At 43.2% G+C, this 15,642-nt stretch overlaps 1 protein-coding gene across 5 annotated transcripts in view; it reads right to left on the minus strand.

Moving 5' to 3' along the window:
• HLTF (helicase like transcription factor) overlaps window positions 1-15,642 on the minus strand; it is a 128,412-nt gene that overhangs the window by 60,928 nt on the left and 51,842 nt on the right. For 2 of the 5 annotated variants that reach the window (XM_077488256.1, XM_077488259.1), the window contains 4 exons: window positions 11,967-12,062; window positions 6,882-6,980; window positions 6,452-6,549; window positions 5,956-6,099 (listed from right to left, as the gene is read on the minus strand). In XM_077488256.1, the coding sequence (XP_077344382.1) occupies window positions 5,956-6,099; window positions 6,452-6,549; window positions 6,882-6,980; window positions 11,967-12,062 (437 nt within the window). The remainder of the gene's footprint in view (window positions 1-5,955; window positions 6,100-6,451; window positions 6,550-6,881; window positions 6,981-11,966; window positions 12,063-15,642) is intronic. The other 3 variants (XM_077488257.1, XM_077488258.1, XM_077488260.1) reach the window with 3 other exon arrangements.

Genomic DNA, 15,642 nt, shown 5'->3' on the forward strand with positions numbered 1-15,642 from the left:
GGTGACAATTTCTTGAAGAAGTAGCCACACAGATGCATAGCGCTCTCAGAGTTAGGATGTTGAGACAGAAGAGCACCAACTCCAGTCTCAGAAGCATCAACTTCTGGGATAAAATGCAATGTAGGATCAGGATGTGCCAACACAGGAGCAAAAACAAAGGCAGCCTTGAGACTCTCAAAGGCCTTAATGGACTCTGGAGACCAACTCTGTGGGTTACTGTCCTTTCTGGTCATATCAGTCAGGGGCTTGACCAGAGACGAGACGTTACGAATAAACTTAACAATAATAGTTGGCAAAGCCCAGTGGATGAATACTAGCGGCTAGTATTCATCCACTAAGGGACGTTGAAAGTGATGTTAGTGGAAAGAAGAGGAAATGGGCGGAGCATACACGGTGTGAACTAAGAGCCCTGGAAAACATCAGGCAATGACTGCTGTTCCTACAAGATAATTATATGGAGCCTTCAGTGGGCAACATCGAAGAGGTTAACAGTGAGGAGACCACTTACATCGCAGACAAGGAGGCACTTGGAGAACACAGGACAGGAAGTTTCCTCCCACTCCACAGGCTACATAGTGGCTCACACTGTGAAGGTGAAATACCTCCTTGTGGGGTAAATAATAGTGGTGAGTGTGTTTCTTATGGGGCACTGTTTTGCAAGAAGAACAGAACAATTTGAAGGAGCACATTGTCACTTTATTGGACTTTTTTTTTATACACCAGGGTTTAAGGGCAGTATATGCATATTTCTGAACCCAGTTTCACAGCAACAATATACACCAGTATTATATGTTGAATTTTTTTGCATAGAAATGTCACTTTGAATTGCGGGTTTTGCACAGGATTGTGTTGTATATGCATTATATATAAGTGGTTAGGAAGTTTACATTTTTTGTGGATTTTTGTGAATATACAAATATTTATTTTCTGCACTTTTAGTCCCTTTTTGTACTAAATGCACCCATGACACATACCCCTCAAGTATTTAGAGGTTGTAGGTCACTTCTTAATAAGAGCAGCGCCATACCTATCACCTCTTTTTCTCTCCCTGCCATTAAAGACATTGACTGTAAAGAAGGATGAAAGATCAGACCTTGCGACAGGAGTAGATCCAGAAGGGTCCAAAGGTTGGCCGACAAAATGTTCACAATGTAGGAGTACTATGTTCTTCTGTGCCAGGCTGGGCAATCTAAATCACTGGATTTCCTACCACTTGAATCCTGCGACGCTGAGGAGGTAGAAGGAGGAAGGCATAAATTAGGTCCCAATGTGTCAGAGGTGTATTGCAAGAGCTCGAGGATCCCTGGTCTTGGAGATTAATCTGTCCAGCTTCAAATTGAGCCTGGATGCCGATGCAGAGACAGGTGTTGATGACTGAGAAATTTCGTCTGCTAAATTTCCATGCCTGGAATGTGGACAGGGGGCGAAGTTCCACACAAGACAGGATGAAATCCACTTCCTCCTGAGCATCCCAACTTGCACTGGTGCCTCTCCTTGATGCTATATGTATGCCACCACCTTGGCATTGTCTGACTGAACCCTTACAGAGAGGATCTTTCAGCTGCATTGACCAATGTAGCAGGGCAAGGCAAACTGAACTAAATTCCAGGATGTTGATGGGCAACAACCTCTCCAGCATTGATGAAATCCTCTGGACTGAGAGGCTGTCCAGAATTCCACCCCAGTCCACCAGGCTGCTGTCTGCCATCAGGACCCTCTAAGACACAGGTAGATATAAATTTCCCATCTCCAATATACACGAGGAGATACACCAGTACAGAGACACTCTCATGCTGGGGTGTAATGGCATCAGGGAATCCAAACAACTGTGTCCCTGCCCCATGCTGCCAAGGCATTCCACTTTAGAGGCCTGGAATGAAACTCAGCAAAGGACACTGCCCTGAAGAAAGCTGCCATCTTATCCAGAACTCTCATGCTTCAACAAACAGGAATTTGTGAGGGTCTTGACCATGTTCACCTGAGCCCGAAGAACATATTTGTCCAGGAGGAAGGAACAGTCTCTCTTAGATGGTGCCATAAATATTCCAACCTAAGGCCAACTTCTCTCATTTCAGAACACATCAAAACCTCTCAAGAGTTTGCACTGTGTAAGACACATCAGTTTCCAGTAGCAAAGCAGATTGCGCCCTCAAAAGTAAGTTGTCCAGGTAACCTATAATAGGAACACCCAAGGTATGCAGAAGCCAAATAGCAGGGCCACAAACTGAAAGTGGTGGTCATCCACTGCAAACTGCAAAAATCTTTGGTGAGGTGAAGAGACTGGAACATGCATATAAGCATTCTGGATATCCACTGATGCCAAACCCTCTGCTGGACAGAGGCCACCACAGATGGCACCTATTCCATCTAGAACTTCTGCACTTGGAGGAACTTGTTGATTATCTTTAGATTTAGAACGAGGCAAACATCGCCATTTGGTTTCAGAACTGTAGAGAGGTTATATTACAATGTCTTTGCCCTCTGAAACCAGAATGATCACTGCTTTATGAAAGAAGATAATCAAGAGTTTGCAAAGCCGTGAATCTTCTTTTTTTTCAGCTTGTAACCTCGAGCTGCAATGTTGCGGACCCACTCATCCACACCCATGTCTTTTTGCAGAGCTGGGATTGGGGCTTGGATTTGGAGCCTGAAACTTGAGATTAGCCAAAGAACTGCCTTTTTGGAAGTAGAAAGAGTGGCAGGTTTTGGAACTGTACGCTATAAATTCCTTTAAATCTGTAACAGGGTACTCTTACCCACAGTCACCTTCTAGATGTAACCACAAAAGCAGAACCAGACAAATGTTCCTCTTGAAAAAGTAAACATTCCACATGCTTTTTGCAGGGTAACTCGACTGACCAACACTTTAACCATAAGATTCTGCGGGTGTGCATGGACAAGACCCCTAAACGAGAAAGTTGTTGAAAGGAGTCCTTCAAGGTGGCCACTGAAAAAACAAAGAGCATGTGGGAAATCTTTCAGGTGTCTGCTAACTTCAGTATCCTCACTAACATGAGCCATCTATCTTGCCATGCAACAGACCCAAACCTTAAGGCTTTGGCACACTCCTACAGTTGCAATTGCTGGTTGTAGAGCTGCCCCATCAGAGCAAATACGCCTTTAAATAAGGCCTCTGGATGTTTGTCCAAGGAATCCTTAAATAATGTGACTTTGTCCTCCGGTACTATTAGTGTTTTGTTGAGATAAGTGACCGCTGGATCTACTAAAAGCATACTTTATTAGTCACTCTCCATGGAGTATTGCTGAGTGAACCTTTTTAGTGGGGTGAACTTCTCGTCAGAGTGTGACCAGTCTGTATACAAAACATCCTTTAACTGAAGATGTACATGAAAGGACTGAGGATGTTGTGGCAGACGCTATGATCCAACTTCTGGATCGGGACCATCTGGACCATTCTGGTGAAAAAACTCACAAAAGCCATTGGTGTCTGAGAAAAACCCTGATCCTGGGGTTCTTCAGGAATATATAGCTCACATGAGGATTCCTCTGCATCCACTTCCACTGGAAAATTCTTGTCCTCCTCCGATTCCACCTCAGCCTTTAAGGAGCAGGGAGGTGAGGGGGAACACTTCCACTTTCAACAAGGCAGTCCAAGCTGGAAGTATTCTGGAGAGTTGGTGCTGTAAACCAGCAATAGCAGAAAATAATTCCTCCCTTGACACAAAAGGAACTAGAGCAAGGTTCCCCAGAAGCAAAGGGAGAGACCAGACTGGTGGAGGGAGTCACTGTCATAAGAAACAAACTGACCCCAGAGGATATATTACAGTGAGGGCTGCATCCAGGATCCTCCCTGCCCCATGTAGAGATCTGGGACCCCACATCCCCTCCTTTTTGCAATTGTTAGGATACTGCTTACCAAAAAGTAGAATAGAACCCATGCTGATAACAGAGATCTGGAGTCAACCAAGAGGGCATGGTGCTAAGAAGCACCAGAACCTATGAATGACAGCCCCCTATTTCTGCCAGTAAACTAACCAATATGTGATCTGTTGTCCCACAGCGCCTTAGAGAACTGCTTTCCTGCCACACACATGGTGAAACAAATCGTCCACCTGTCGAAGATGACCACCCACAGCATGCTCTTGTGATGTAATCCGCTGTGCTGCCCCATCATTGCAGAAACACAGCACATAACAGTATAAAACAAAATAAATAAAATAAATAAATAAACAGTGCCCACAAACCAATCCTTGTTCTGCTCATGGGAGGGGTGGAAGCAGGGACCCCAATATAGGATAAAGGAAGGGTACCAGCAAGGATTACCACCAGGGCACTCACCATTCCATGCCGCATGACCCTACAGGGATGCAATATGGGCCTTCAGGGACTTGACTCACCAGCTGGAGGTCACAGCCCTGGACCTGTACAGCACCCTACCAGTCCACAACCAATATATTATTACACAGAGTACCATCTCACAGGGTCCAGTGCAGACCAGCATCATTAATAGCCCTCCCTACATGTCCAGTTCAGTGGTCAGATACCATTTTTCTGGGCATAGAAAAACCATTGGCAATAGACCTGGAAACGCCAATCTCCTAATTCCAGATGGAATTGCTGATAAGCTAGCTAGTTTTGTGCAGAGACTGCATATACATAGCTTTAAAGAGGAAGTAAACCCTGATGGGTTTACTTCCTCTGATTCCCTGCAAAGGTAAAGCATAATGGACTACTATGCATCGCATAGTAGTCCATTATGTGTCACTTACCTGACACAGGAGCCAGTGAAGTCACCGCTGTCCCCTGTAGTTCCGAGCGTCCATCTTCTTGGTGGGTCTCGCTGCTCCATCGCTGTGATTCGCCGGAGCAGCGATGACTTCACTCCCGCGCATGCGCACGGGAGCCGACACTCGCGGCATATCGCCGCGATCTCTAGCTTGCCCAGTGTGCCTGTGCGCCGCTGTCTACAGCGCATGCGCCGTAGTCAGCGGTGGCTGTCTTCAGGTAAATATCTCCTAAACCGTATAGGTTTAGAATATATTTCTTGGACCTACAGGTAAGCCTTAATCTAGGCTTACCTGTAGGTCAAAGTGGTTTGTAAGGGTTTACAACCACTTTAAGAATACTAGCAAAACAACTGAAGCTTTGTCTAGCTGAGAAAGGTTAAGCCTGGGATGGGATTTCCTGTCCTTTATACCTGTGTCCAATCAAATGAAGGTAGCAATATAACCCTATCCGTAATGGATAATGAAAAATACCATGTGTCCTGGGGTGTACAAAGAAGAAAAAGTTATCTTTCTTTCCAGAACAAGGAAAATACACCCATCCTCTTAGGATATGAGAAAAAAACTGAGACATGCCTGGAGTAGTAGTTACACTGGGTTGGTCCACAATTGTTTTTTGTTTTCTGGTGTCCAATCCTTCTGTTGTTAGCAGTATAACCTAACAGTCTCTGAATTTGTGCCTTTTTCAACCAGGGTGCCTTCAGATTTCTTCAGGGTTGCCTTGACAAAATGCCTACAAATTGCTTGAAAATTGTATAAAAGCCAGCGGGTTGATAACAACAACAAAGCTACAGATATTCATTATGCATCATTACAACCTTTAAGCCATCAGCACACAACCAATTATGTCATTGGTTGATGAGGAGGATGTTAGGCACCTGCACAGCATCCTTGTTTGACCCTTCCATTTGGTTTGAACAAGCAGCACCCGTTAATTGCAGTCATATGCACTGCTCTATGTACACCACACTTCCCATAGTGTCTCATCTATCTTGGGAGCAAACAAGAGAGGGTGACTACGTTCCTACATACAGTGAAACCATGGAGAATGGACACAGCCAGTCTCTAACAGGCCAGATCACAGCAGCAAAAAAAAAAAAATAATTAAAGGAGGCTGAGAGATGGTACCTTGTATTAAGAATACTTGACTAGCATTTTGCAAACCGTAATTCAGTATAATCCTAGTACACAAGCATAACAGCAGACTTACAGCATAATCATAAGTAACCACATTGTACGTTGTTAATACAACATCCTGCTTGGACAGAAAGTCTGAGTTTTTGTTGCGTTCAGGCCCATAGTAGATGTAAATATTTAATTTGGCATCTGCTTTAACATGTTGCTCAAACTGATCCTGGAAAAAAAAATAAGTGTGTTATTTATTAAAACTGACACAGTAAAAGGGAAAATCTTAGAAAGACATTCTACTAATCAAATTAATTTAATTAAAAAATCTGCTGAAATTTGCTGTTCTAAACAATTTGTTCCTGGAGAAAGGTCATTAGTGTTTTTGTGGGTCAGTGAATTTGCGAGTTTTAGCGGTTGAATTCAACCGGTTCCCCCACCAACACGTAGTAAGCTCCAAAAACTCTGGAAAAGTGTCCTAAATGCATATCAATGTTGTTAATATCTGAATCAACTTATTAAGTGTTTCTGAATGAAACTTTGCACAACTTGCATGGGACAAGGACACAAATCATACTTACAATCCAGTTACTCAGCACCGACAGTGGACAAATGATTAGAGTTGTTCTTGGACGTTTCTGTACTTCACATTTTGTAGGATTGTCTGGTAAGATTGTAACTGAAACAATTTAAAAACAGAAAAATATCATTATTATAGCCACACTCTGCACAAAATATTGACATAATTAAAGGCAAAGCCTTCTCTCACAACAATGTATTTATCTGGTGCAACTCTGCTTTGCCTAATCGCCATAAAGTCACACCATCCATAAAAAAAGAATGGTTACCTGCTCACCACACAACCAGTGCTGTATACAATGTGCGGTCCGCAAAAGTACATTCATCAAAACAATAAAATTCTAGTATCAGTAAAGAGGCACAAATGAATAGGCCACCTGTATCCAACATTCCTGCCATAGATTATGACCAATATTAAATCAGAACACCAACCTGTGCTTTTTTTCTTAGTTTTTTTCTTTGCATCTGTAGAAGTGCCAAAAAGAACCATAGAAAACTGATCATCATCCACTATGTTGCATGCTGGAGGAGCTACAAAGGTAATATTTAGTGTGAATTTGTTTTCCTTACTTTCAAAGTATTTTATTTTTTCAAGAATGAAGTGATACATTTTAGTACAATGTGAAATAAATTACAAGTATCAATGCCTGGTAAATGCCAGCTTAGAAAAAACACTTAAGCCGCGTACACACGGGCGGACTGTATGGCCAACTTAGTCCGTCAGACAATCCGACGGACAGTCCGTCCTACTTTCGAATGAACGGACTTGACCACACACGGATGCACAAACAGTCCGTCGAAAGCTTGCGCGATGACGTGTACAGCACGTACGACGGGACTAGAAATAGGAAGTCGAATACACAGCAATGCAACCTTTCGCCGTGTAAATCCTTTCTGAGCATGCGCCATACTTAGTCCGTCGACCTAGCCTACTCACGAGCGGATTGTCCGCTGAAACCAAAGTATGACGGACAATATTACGGAAATTCCGAAATACTTAGTCTGCCAGACTGCACACTGAAAAAGTCCGCTGAAGCCCACACACGAGCGGACTGTCCGCTGAAATGTGTTTCGACGGACTAAGTTGGCCAGACAGTCCGCCCGTGTGTACACGGCTTTACATTTGAATATAGAGAAGTGAAAAAGGAAAAAAATGAGGCATTAAAGCAGTAAATATAAATTAGGCGAGTTATATAAATACATAAAAAAGATGGAGTAGAGGGAGGAAAAAAAAAAAAAAAAAAGGACTATAGAAGCTTCCTTATATGACTGTAGTGAGTGATGAAGAAGGACAAAAAATCAACCTCCTGGAGCCCCTATCGGGAACAGACTGCACCAGGGGGGGAAATTCTAACTGAAATCTCTCATTTGAGTATAAAGAGTCCCTAAGTTAATTCTGAGAAGGGACCTGCTTTAATTAAAAAAAAAAATAAAAAAAAAAATAAATGAAATATGAAATCTCACATTTATTGAAAATATTAGATTAAAATAGGAGAAATGAGGATCTCCCTCATGGCATTACCAGGATGCCCTAAAGAAGGGGAAAAAATAAAAGTAAAGGGGGAAAAGAGAGAGAGAAAAGGGGAAGGGGATAGAAGATGGTAGAGAGGATATCTTAACCGAGATTTGTGAAATATCCTGAAGCTCCCTTTATTTAAGGGATATACCAACATATTAAGCCCACGGGTCCCATATGTTTTCAAACTTTATTACTGTATCATTTAGAATGCTAGTTAACTTTTCTTGAATCGTAATCCAAGATATCTTTCTTTTGGCTTCCAAGAAAGAAGGTTTATTTTTTTTCCAAGCTTTGGCGATCCTGAGCTTTGCTCCTGAGAGGATAAAATGGATTTGTTTTTGTGTAATTTTTGATAAGTGAGGTAAAGGAGCATTGAAGAGAGCTGTCGTTAGGGACCTGGAAAACCCGGCACCCAGTAACCTTAAATATCACGGAGAAGATTTTACTCCAAAAAGGGCGAATTGTAGGGCACTCCCACCAGATGTGGGTCATTGACCCCAGGAGTCCACACCCCCTAAAACATGCTGGATCCACTGTAGGTTAAATAGATGCAATTCTACAGGGTGTTAAATACCACTGAGTTATAACTTTAATGTTGGCTTCCATTAATGAGAGTGAATTTGTTATCCAATCTCAAACTACTAACTGTACACATAAAAATGCCAATAAGGCCTTAAAAATGCTTGCTTATGTTTTTAAGCGTTCCAATCACCCCTCCTTAACCACTTGTCTTCTGGAAGATTTACCCCCTTCATGACTAGGCCATTTTTGCTATACGGCCCTGCGTTACTTTAACTGACAATTGCGGGGTCTGCAATGCTTTACATAAATGAAATTTATGTAATTTCCCCCCCCACAAATAGAGCTTTCTTTTGGTGATATTTGATCACCGGTGTGTTTTTTTTATTTAACCACATGCCGACCGGCGCACGCCGTTGTACGTCGGCAGAATGGCACGCACAGGCAAATGGGCGTACAGGTATGTCCCTTTAACTTTGCCGCCGTGCCATCGTGTGCGCGCCGGTCGGAAACCTCCGTGAGTTCGATTGTGGGTCCTGCAGACTCAATCGCCGCGGGGATACCCACGATCACCTCACAGAGAGGAATAACGGGAAATGCTAATGTAAACAAGCATCTCCCTGTTCTGCCTAATGACAGTGTCACTGATCTCTGCTTCCTGTCATCAGAGCAGAGATCAGTGACGTGTCATAGACAGCCACTCCCCCCCACAGTTAGAAACACGCCCCTAGGACACACTTAAGCCCTACACTGCCACCTAGTGGTTAACCCCTTCACTGGCAGTGTAATTTACACAGGAATCAATGTATTTGTATAGCACTGATTGCTGTATAAATTACAATGGTCCCAAAAATATGTAAAAAATGTCCGATGTGTCCGCCATAATATCGCAGTCACGATAAAAAAAATCGCTGATTACCGACATTACTAGTAAAAAAAAATTATTAATAAAAATGCCATAAAACTATCCCCTGTTTTGTAAACGCTATAACTTTTGTGCAAACCAATCAATAATCGTTTATTGCGATTTTTTTTTACCAAAAATATTTCGAAGAATACGTATCGGCCTAAACTGAGGGGAAAACATTTTTTATATATTTTTGGGGGATATTTATTATAGCAAATTGTAAAAAAATTGTTTTTTTTTTCAAAATTGTCACTTTTTTTTTTTTAGCGCAAAAAATAAAAACCGCAGGTCAAATTTTGTTTGGGAGCCACGTCGCATGGCCGCGCAATTGTTAGTTAAAGCGACGCAGTGCCGAATCGCAAAAAGTGCTCTGGTCTTTGGCCTGCAAAATGGTCTGGGGCTTAAGTGGTAAACAAAAAAAACAATGTTTTTACTTTCTGCTATAAAACATATCCAATAAAAAAAATTTGAAAAAAAAATCTAATAAATTTAGGCCAATATGTATTTTGCTACATATTATTCGTAAACTAACAAACTATGGTATATACACTGGAATTTTTATGTATTTTTTTTTATACTAGTAATGGCAGCAATCAGTGACTTATAGCGGGATTGCGATCTTGCGGTGGACAATCTGACACTTTGCGGAAACCAGTGACACGAATACAGTGATCTAGACAGTGACATGTAGTGCAATGAGAGGGTTAAATTTGTGCCTAACCAGTGTTTTTGTGTACTATGTGTGGTGCTTTCACTAAGGGATGTGGTGGATTATATTCCCTGCTTTGCCAGGAAAGAAAATCCATCACATTCACGCTGTGAGGACAGAGCTCTTGTGTGGTTTACATATGTAGTGCTCCACTTAATGCAACCCATTCAAAAGAACAGTGAAGTGCCCCAAACGTCCTGCATCAGAGTGCAATTCATGCAGTTGCAGCACGTTTGTTGTAAAAAAAAAAAAAAAAAAAAAAAGAGTTAAAAAACACTTTTAAGAGGTAATTGACAGGTGATGAGCCCCTGGGAGTGTGAAACACATCAGAGGAGCGTGGCTTGAAAACTCGTTTTGAGATTTTGGTGTTTACAAGTTTAAAACTGTTTTTTTTTGCTAGAAAATTACTTAGAACCCCCAAATATTATATATTGTTTTTTTTCGAACACCCTAGAGAATAAAGTGGTGATCATTGCAATACTTTTACACCGTATTTGCGCAGCGGTCTTACAAACGCACCTTTTTTTTTGAAAAAATTCACTTTTTTTAATAAAAAAACATAAGACAGCAATAAAGTTAGCCCAATGTTTTTTATATTGTGAAAGATAATGTTACGCCAAGTAAATTGATACCCAACATGGCACGCTTCAAAATTGCGCCTGCTTGTGGAATGGTGTCAAACTTTTACCCTTAAAAATCTCCATAGGCGACGATTAAAAAAATTCTACAGGTTGAATATTTTCAGTTACAGAAGAGGTCTAGGGTTAGAATTATTGCTCCCACTCCAACGATTGCGGCGATACCTCACATGTGTGGTTTGACCACCGTTTTCATATGCGGGCACTACTCACGTATGCGTTCCCTTCTGCACGCGAGCTTGTCGGCATGGGGCGCTTTAAAAAAAACATTTTTTTCATATTTATTTTACTTAATTTTATTCATTTTTTCACTGTTTTTTAAAAACAAATTAATAATTGGGTCACTTTTATTCCTATTACAAGGAATGTAAACATCCCTTGTAATAGAAAAAAGCATGACAGGTCCTCTTAAATATGAGATCGGGGATGAAAAAGTCCTCAGATCTCATATTTGGACTAAAATGCAATAAAAAATAAATTTAAAAAAATGTAATTTGAAATAATGACTTTGAAAAAAATGTGCCTTTAAGAGCTATGGGCAGAAGTGATGTTTTGACATCGCTTCCGCCCTGCTATGGTATGGAGACGGGTGGGGGGCCATCTTAGCCTCACTCGTCTCCATACACAGGCACAGAGAGGACCCGATCGCCTGCGCCGCTGCGGATGACTCCAATAAGTGGCGGAGGGCACGGGAGCCCTCTCCCACCACTGATAATGGTGATCTTACGGCGAATCCGTCGCAGAGACCACCATTATTGTAAATACGACCGACTCATGAAAAGATGGATACCTCGGTTTCGGAAGCAGCTGCTGCCATTACCGAGATATCTATCTTCAAAATGCCAACGTATATGTACAGGAGCCGGTTAGCAAGTGGTTACATTCTTTTTCTACACAGTGTTTGGGCTGGCAACTGTTGTGCGGCTCCCTATTCTTTTTGATAGTTATTGTTGGCAGGCTGGACAAGCCCTGTTGTATGCTGGCACCCAGCAACATTTAAGCCACCGGGTTACTGCATGTCTGTGATTGGAGAGGAACTCTGAAGATATCTTTCTAACACATAATCGTTCTACATATAAGAAAAATATGTTGAAAAACTATCATTACATCCTTTATTAATGATTCATCCTCCGTTAAATATGGTAGTTGTTTTAGCACATGCACAGTTTAGCTTTAATATTCAACAGACGGTCATAGATCAACACTGTAAATAGTAAACACCAACCTGTGCCTTCTTTCTTATTTTTTTGCTTTACAGCTGGAGGACTGCCAAAGAGAGCCATAGCAAACTGATCATTGACTATGTTACATGCCGAAGGAGCTACAAAAGGCAATATTTACAACGTGAATTTGTAGAAAGCATAAAAAGAATTCTCAAACTCTACAGTTACAAAAACCACTAAATCTCAGTTCAACAATGTATAAAAGCATAAATTAGGGGTGAAATGCAGTACATCTATGCAATACACCCAGAATCGTCAAACTACGGCCCTCTAGCTGTTGCAGGACTACACATCCCACGATGCATTGTAAAATGCTGACATTCACAGACATGACTAGGCATGATGGGAAATTGTAGTTACTAAATAACAGGAGGGCCATATTTTGAAAAACCCTGCAATACAAACACAAATGCTCAAAAAACCTATGATTGGTAACTGGAAAAGATCTGATTAGTTGTCTGGGATGACAACGTCACTTTTATGGAAAAAAAATGAATGCTGGTCCATGCTCCAGAGCGGGAGAGGCATGGGGTAAATTTGGATCATGTATGCATATCACCGCAAATGGAACATCACCATTGTTTTCGCATATGACACCATTCATTAATATGCATATTAACTGTGTAGTCATGAAAGTACATAGCACATGTATACAAGATTCTTGAGAATTACTACCAATAAGGAAAGATGATTTTGTGCCAATCCTATAAAAAAAAAAATAGTATTTTTGTACTCACTGTAAAATCCTTTTCTCTGAAGTTCATTGACAGACATAGCAGCTCTTCTTCACCTTAGGGTTATATCACCCTTTTAGGAGAGGACTAGGCAGAAAGTGTTAAAAACACCAACACTTGCACAGTAGCGCCCAGGGGCGGTCCTACTTGCTATAACCCCTCACACTGCATCCAGCAGCTCGGTTCGTTAAAAGCAGTACAAACATAAATAGGAGGGGTGGGTGCTGTGTCCATCAATGAACTTCAGAGAAAAGGATTTTACGGTGAGTACAAAAATCCTATTTTCTCTATTGTTCATTGATGGATACAGCAGCTCTTCTTGACATCCCCAAGCAGTGTCAAAGAGACGAGGGGTGGGAACAGCAAACGACAATAACTCCACCCATAACAACCAGAGCTCCTCAACGGAGGAGTTGCAACCTTAAACAACCACCTTCAAAACCTTGCGCCGAAGCAAGCATCCGAAGATGCGCTCACATCAACCTTGTAAAATGTAGTGAAAGTGTGAACGGACGACCAGGTCGCTGCCATACACACCTGGGAAACAGACGCTTGATGTCGGAAAGCTTAAGAGGCACCAATTGCCCTGGTAGAATGTGCCGTGACAGGAAAGGAGGCACCCGTCCCCTTATGGCATAAGCCTGAACCACAATCTGTCTGATCCACCGAGAAATGATGGCCGGATGAGACCTTCAGTCCCTGCTTCGGACCAGCCACTGCTACAAACAGCGAGTCTGACCTCCGAAAAGGAGCCATAGCAGATAGATACACCCGCAGAGCCCGGACCACATCCAAGGAATGCAAAGCCACCTCTTTGGGATGTGAGGGCAGAGGACATAAGGACAGACGCACAATGTCCTCATTTAGATGAAAGGTCGAAACAACCTTTGGAAGAAACGAAGGCTGTGGATGCAGCACCGCCTTATCCTTTTGGAGGATCAAGTAGGGAGACTTGGCCAACTCAGAAACCCTCCTGGCAGATGTAACAGTCTCTAGAAAGACTACTTTCTGAGAGAGAGAGTCAATAAGGGAATTTCCCTAATGTTTTCAAATGGCAGTTTCTGAAGCACCAAGAGCACCAAATTCAAATCCCACGGAGGTATCAGTGGTCGAACCGTAGGGGCCACATGTTGAACAAACGTATTCACCAATGAACGAGTTGCCAAGAGACGCTGAAAAAAGACAGCCAAAGCTGATATCTGCCACTTAATGGTGCTTAATGCAAGTTTCTGATCAACTCCTCGTTGCAAAAACAGGATCCTGGAAACTGAATATGTACGTGGACGCCACCCCATCTCCTCACACATGGAGCTGTAGGCCTTCCACGTACGATGATAAATCTTCCAAGAAGATGACTTCCGTGCGCTCAACATAGTGGATATTACCGAATCCGACAGACCTCGGCCCCTTAGCACCTGGCTTTCAACAGCCATGCCGTTAAAGCCAGTGACGGTAAAGCAGGATGAAGTATTGGACCTTGCAACAGAAGGTCCTCTCGCATCGGCAGTCACCAAGGAAAATCTGCCACCAATCGTACTATGTCGGCGTACCACAGACGCCAAAGCCAATCTGGGGCAACCGGAATTACTGGAATCTCCTCGGCCTCCACTCTGCAAAGCAGACGTGGTAGAAGTTTGAATGGGGGAAAAGCATAAATCAGTCAATAATGCCGCCATGGAGCCACCAACGTGTCTTCCGCGTCCGCCCAGGGATCCTTTAATCTGGCCACATAACTCTGTACCTTCTGATTGAGTCGAGAAGCCAGGGGATCCACCTCTGGCGTGTCCCACCTTGGGCAAAGGAAACGAAATACATTCGGATGTAGCGACAATTCCCCTTGGTCCAGCATCTGACGACTTATGTAGTCCGTGTGCCAGTTTTCTATGCCCAGAATGTACACGGCCGACAGAAATGGCACACGCCTCTCTGCCTATCGCAGGGTGTGAGCGACCTCCAGTACTGCACCCAAGCCTCCTTGTTCCTCCTTGATGGTTGACATACACCACAGCCGTGGCAATGTCTGACTGGATTCTGACCGGACGTCTCTGCAGCCTCTTGCAGCACGTTGATCGGCAGGCGGGATTCTTTCTGAGTCCACCGACCCTGGGCTGACTGTATGCCCCAAACTCCCACCCAAACGGTCAGGCTGGCGTCTGTTGTAATTACTGTCCAATGAAGAGGAAGGAACGACTTCCCGGACCGAAGAGCTGGCGACCTCAGCCACCAGAGAAGGGAGTCCCTGACTAGCTGGCTCACTTGGATTTGACAATCCAGGGAGAACGGAGATTTGTCCCATCTTGACAGGATCTCCTTTTGCAAGACTCGAGTGTGGAATTGAGCATACGGTACCGCCTCAAAAGTGGCTACCATGAGACCCAGGACTCGCATGCAAAAACGCAGCGACGACCACCTGCGGAACACTAACAACTTCACCGCAGCTTGAAGAGTCTGCAGCTTGTCCGAAGGAAGAAAGACACTTGCCTCTGAGGAGTCCAGAAGCAGGCCCAGGTACTCCAGGCATTGAGTCAGCACCAACACCGACTTCTGTAGGTTCAGTACCCAACCAAACTCCTGAAGAGTTTGCATGGCGATTGCCACATCTTCCCTTATTTCGGAGGCGGAAGCTGCCCCTTAAAAGGAGGTTGTCCAGGTAACCCACGATTGTGATCCCTCGCTGTCTTAGCAAAGCCAAAATTGGGTGAAGACCCTCGTGCCAACGCCAGGCCAAAAGGGAGAGCTAAAAATTGGTAGTGCTCATCCCCGACCGCAAATCACAGAAACTTCTGATGCTTGATGCATATGGGGACATGCAAGTATGCGTCCTTGATGTCCAGGGATGCCAGAAAATCCCCCTGATGGAGTGCAGCGACCACTGAGCGAACTGATTCCATCCTGAACCTTTGTACTTTCACAAAGCTGTTGAGGGCCTTGAGGTCAAGGACCA

The sequence above is a fragment of the Lithobates pipiens genome, unplaced genomic scaffold (assembly GCF_037356315.1).
Source record: "Lithobates pipiens isolate NorthernLeopardFrog02 unplaced genomic scaffold, aLitPip1_a1.2 Scaffold_18, whole genome shotgun sequence".
NCBI classification, from domain to species: domain Eukaryota; kingdom Metazoa; phylum Chordata; class Amphibia; order Anura; family Ranidae; genus Lithobates; species Lithobates pipiens.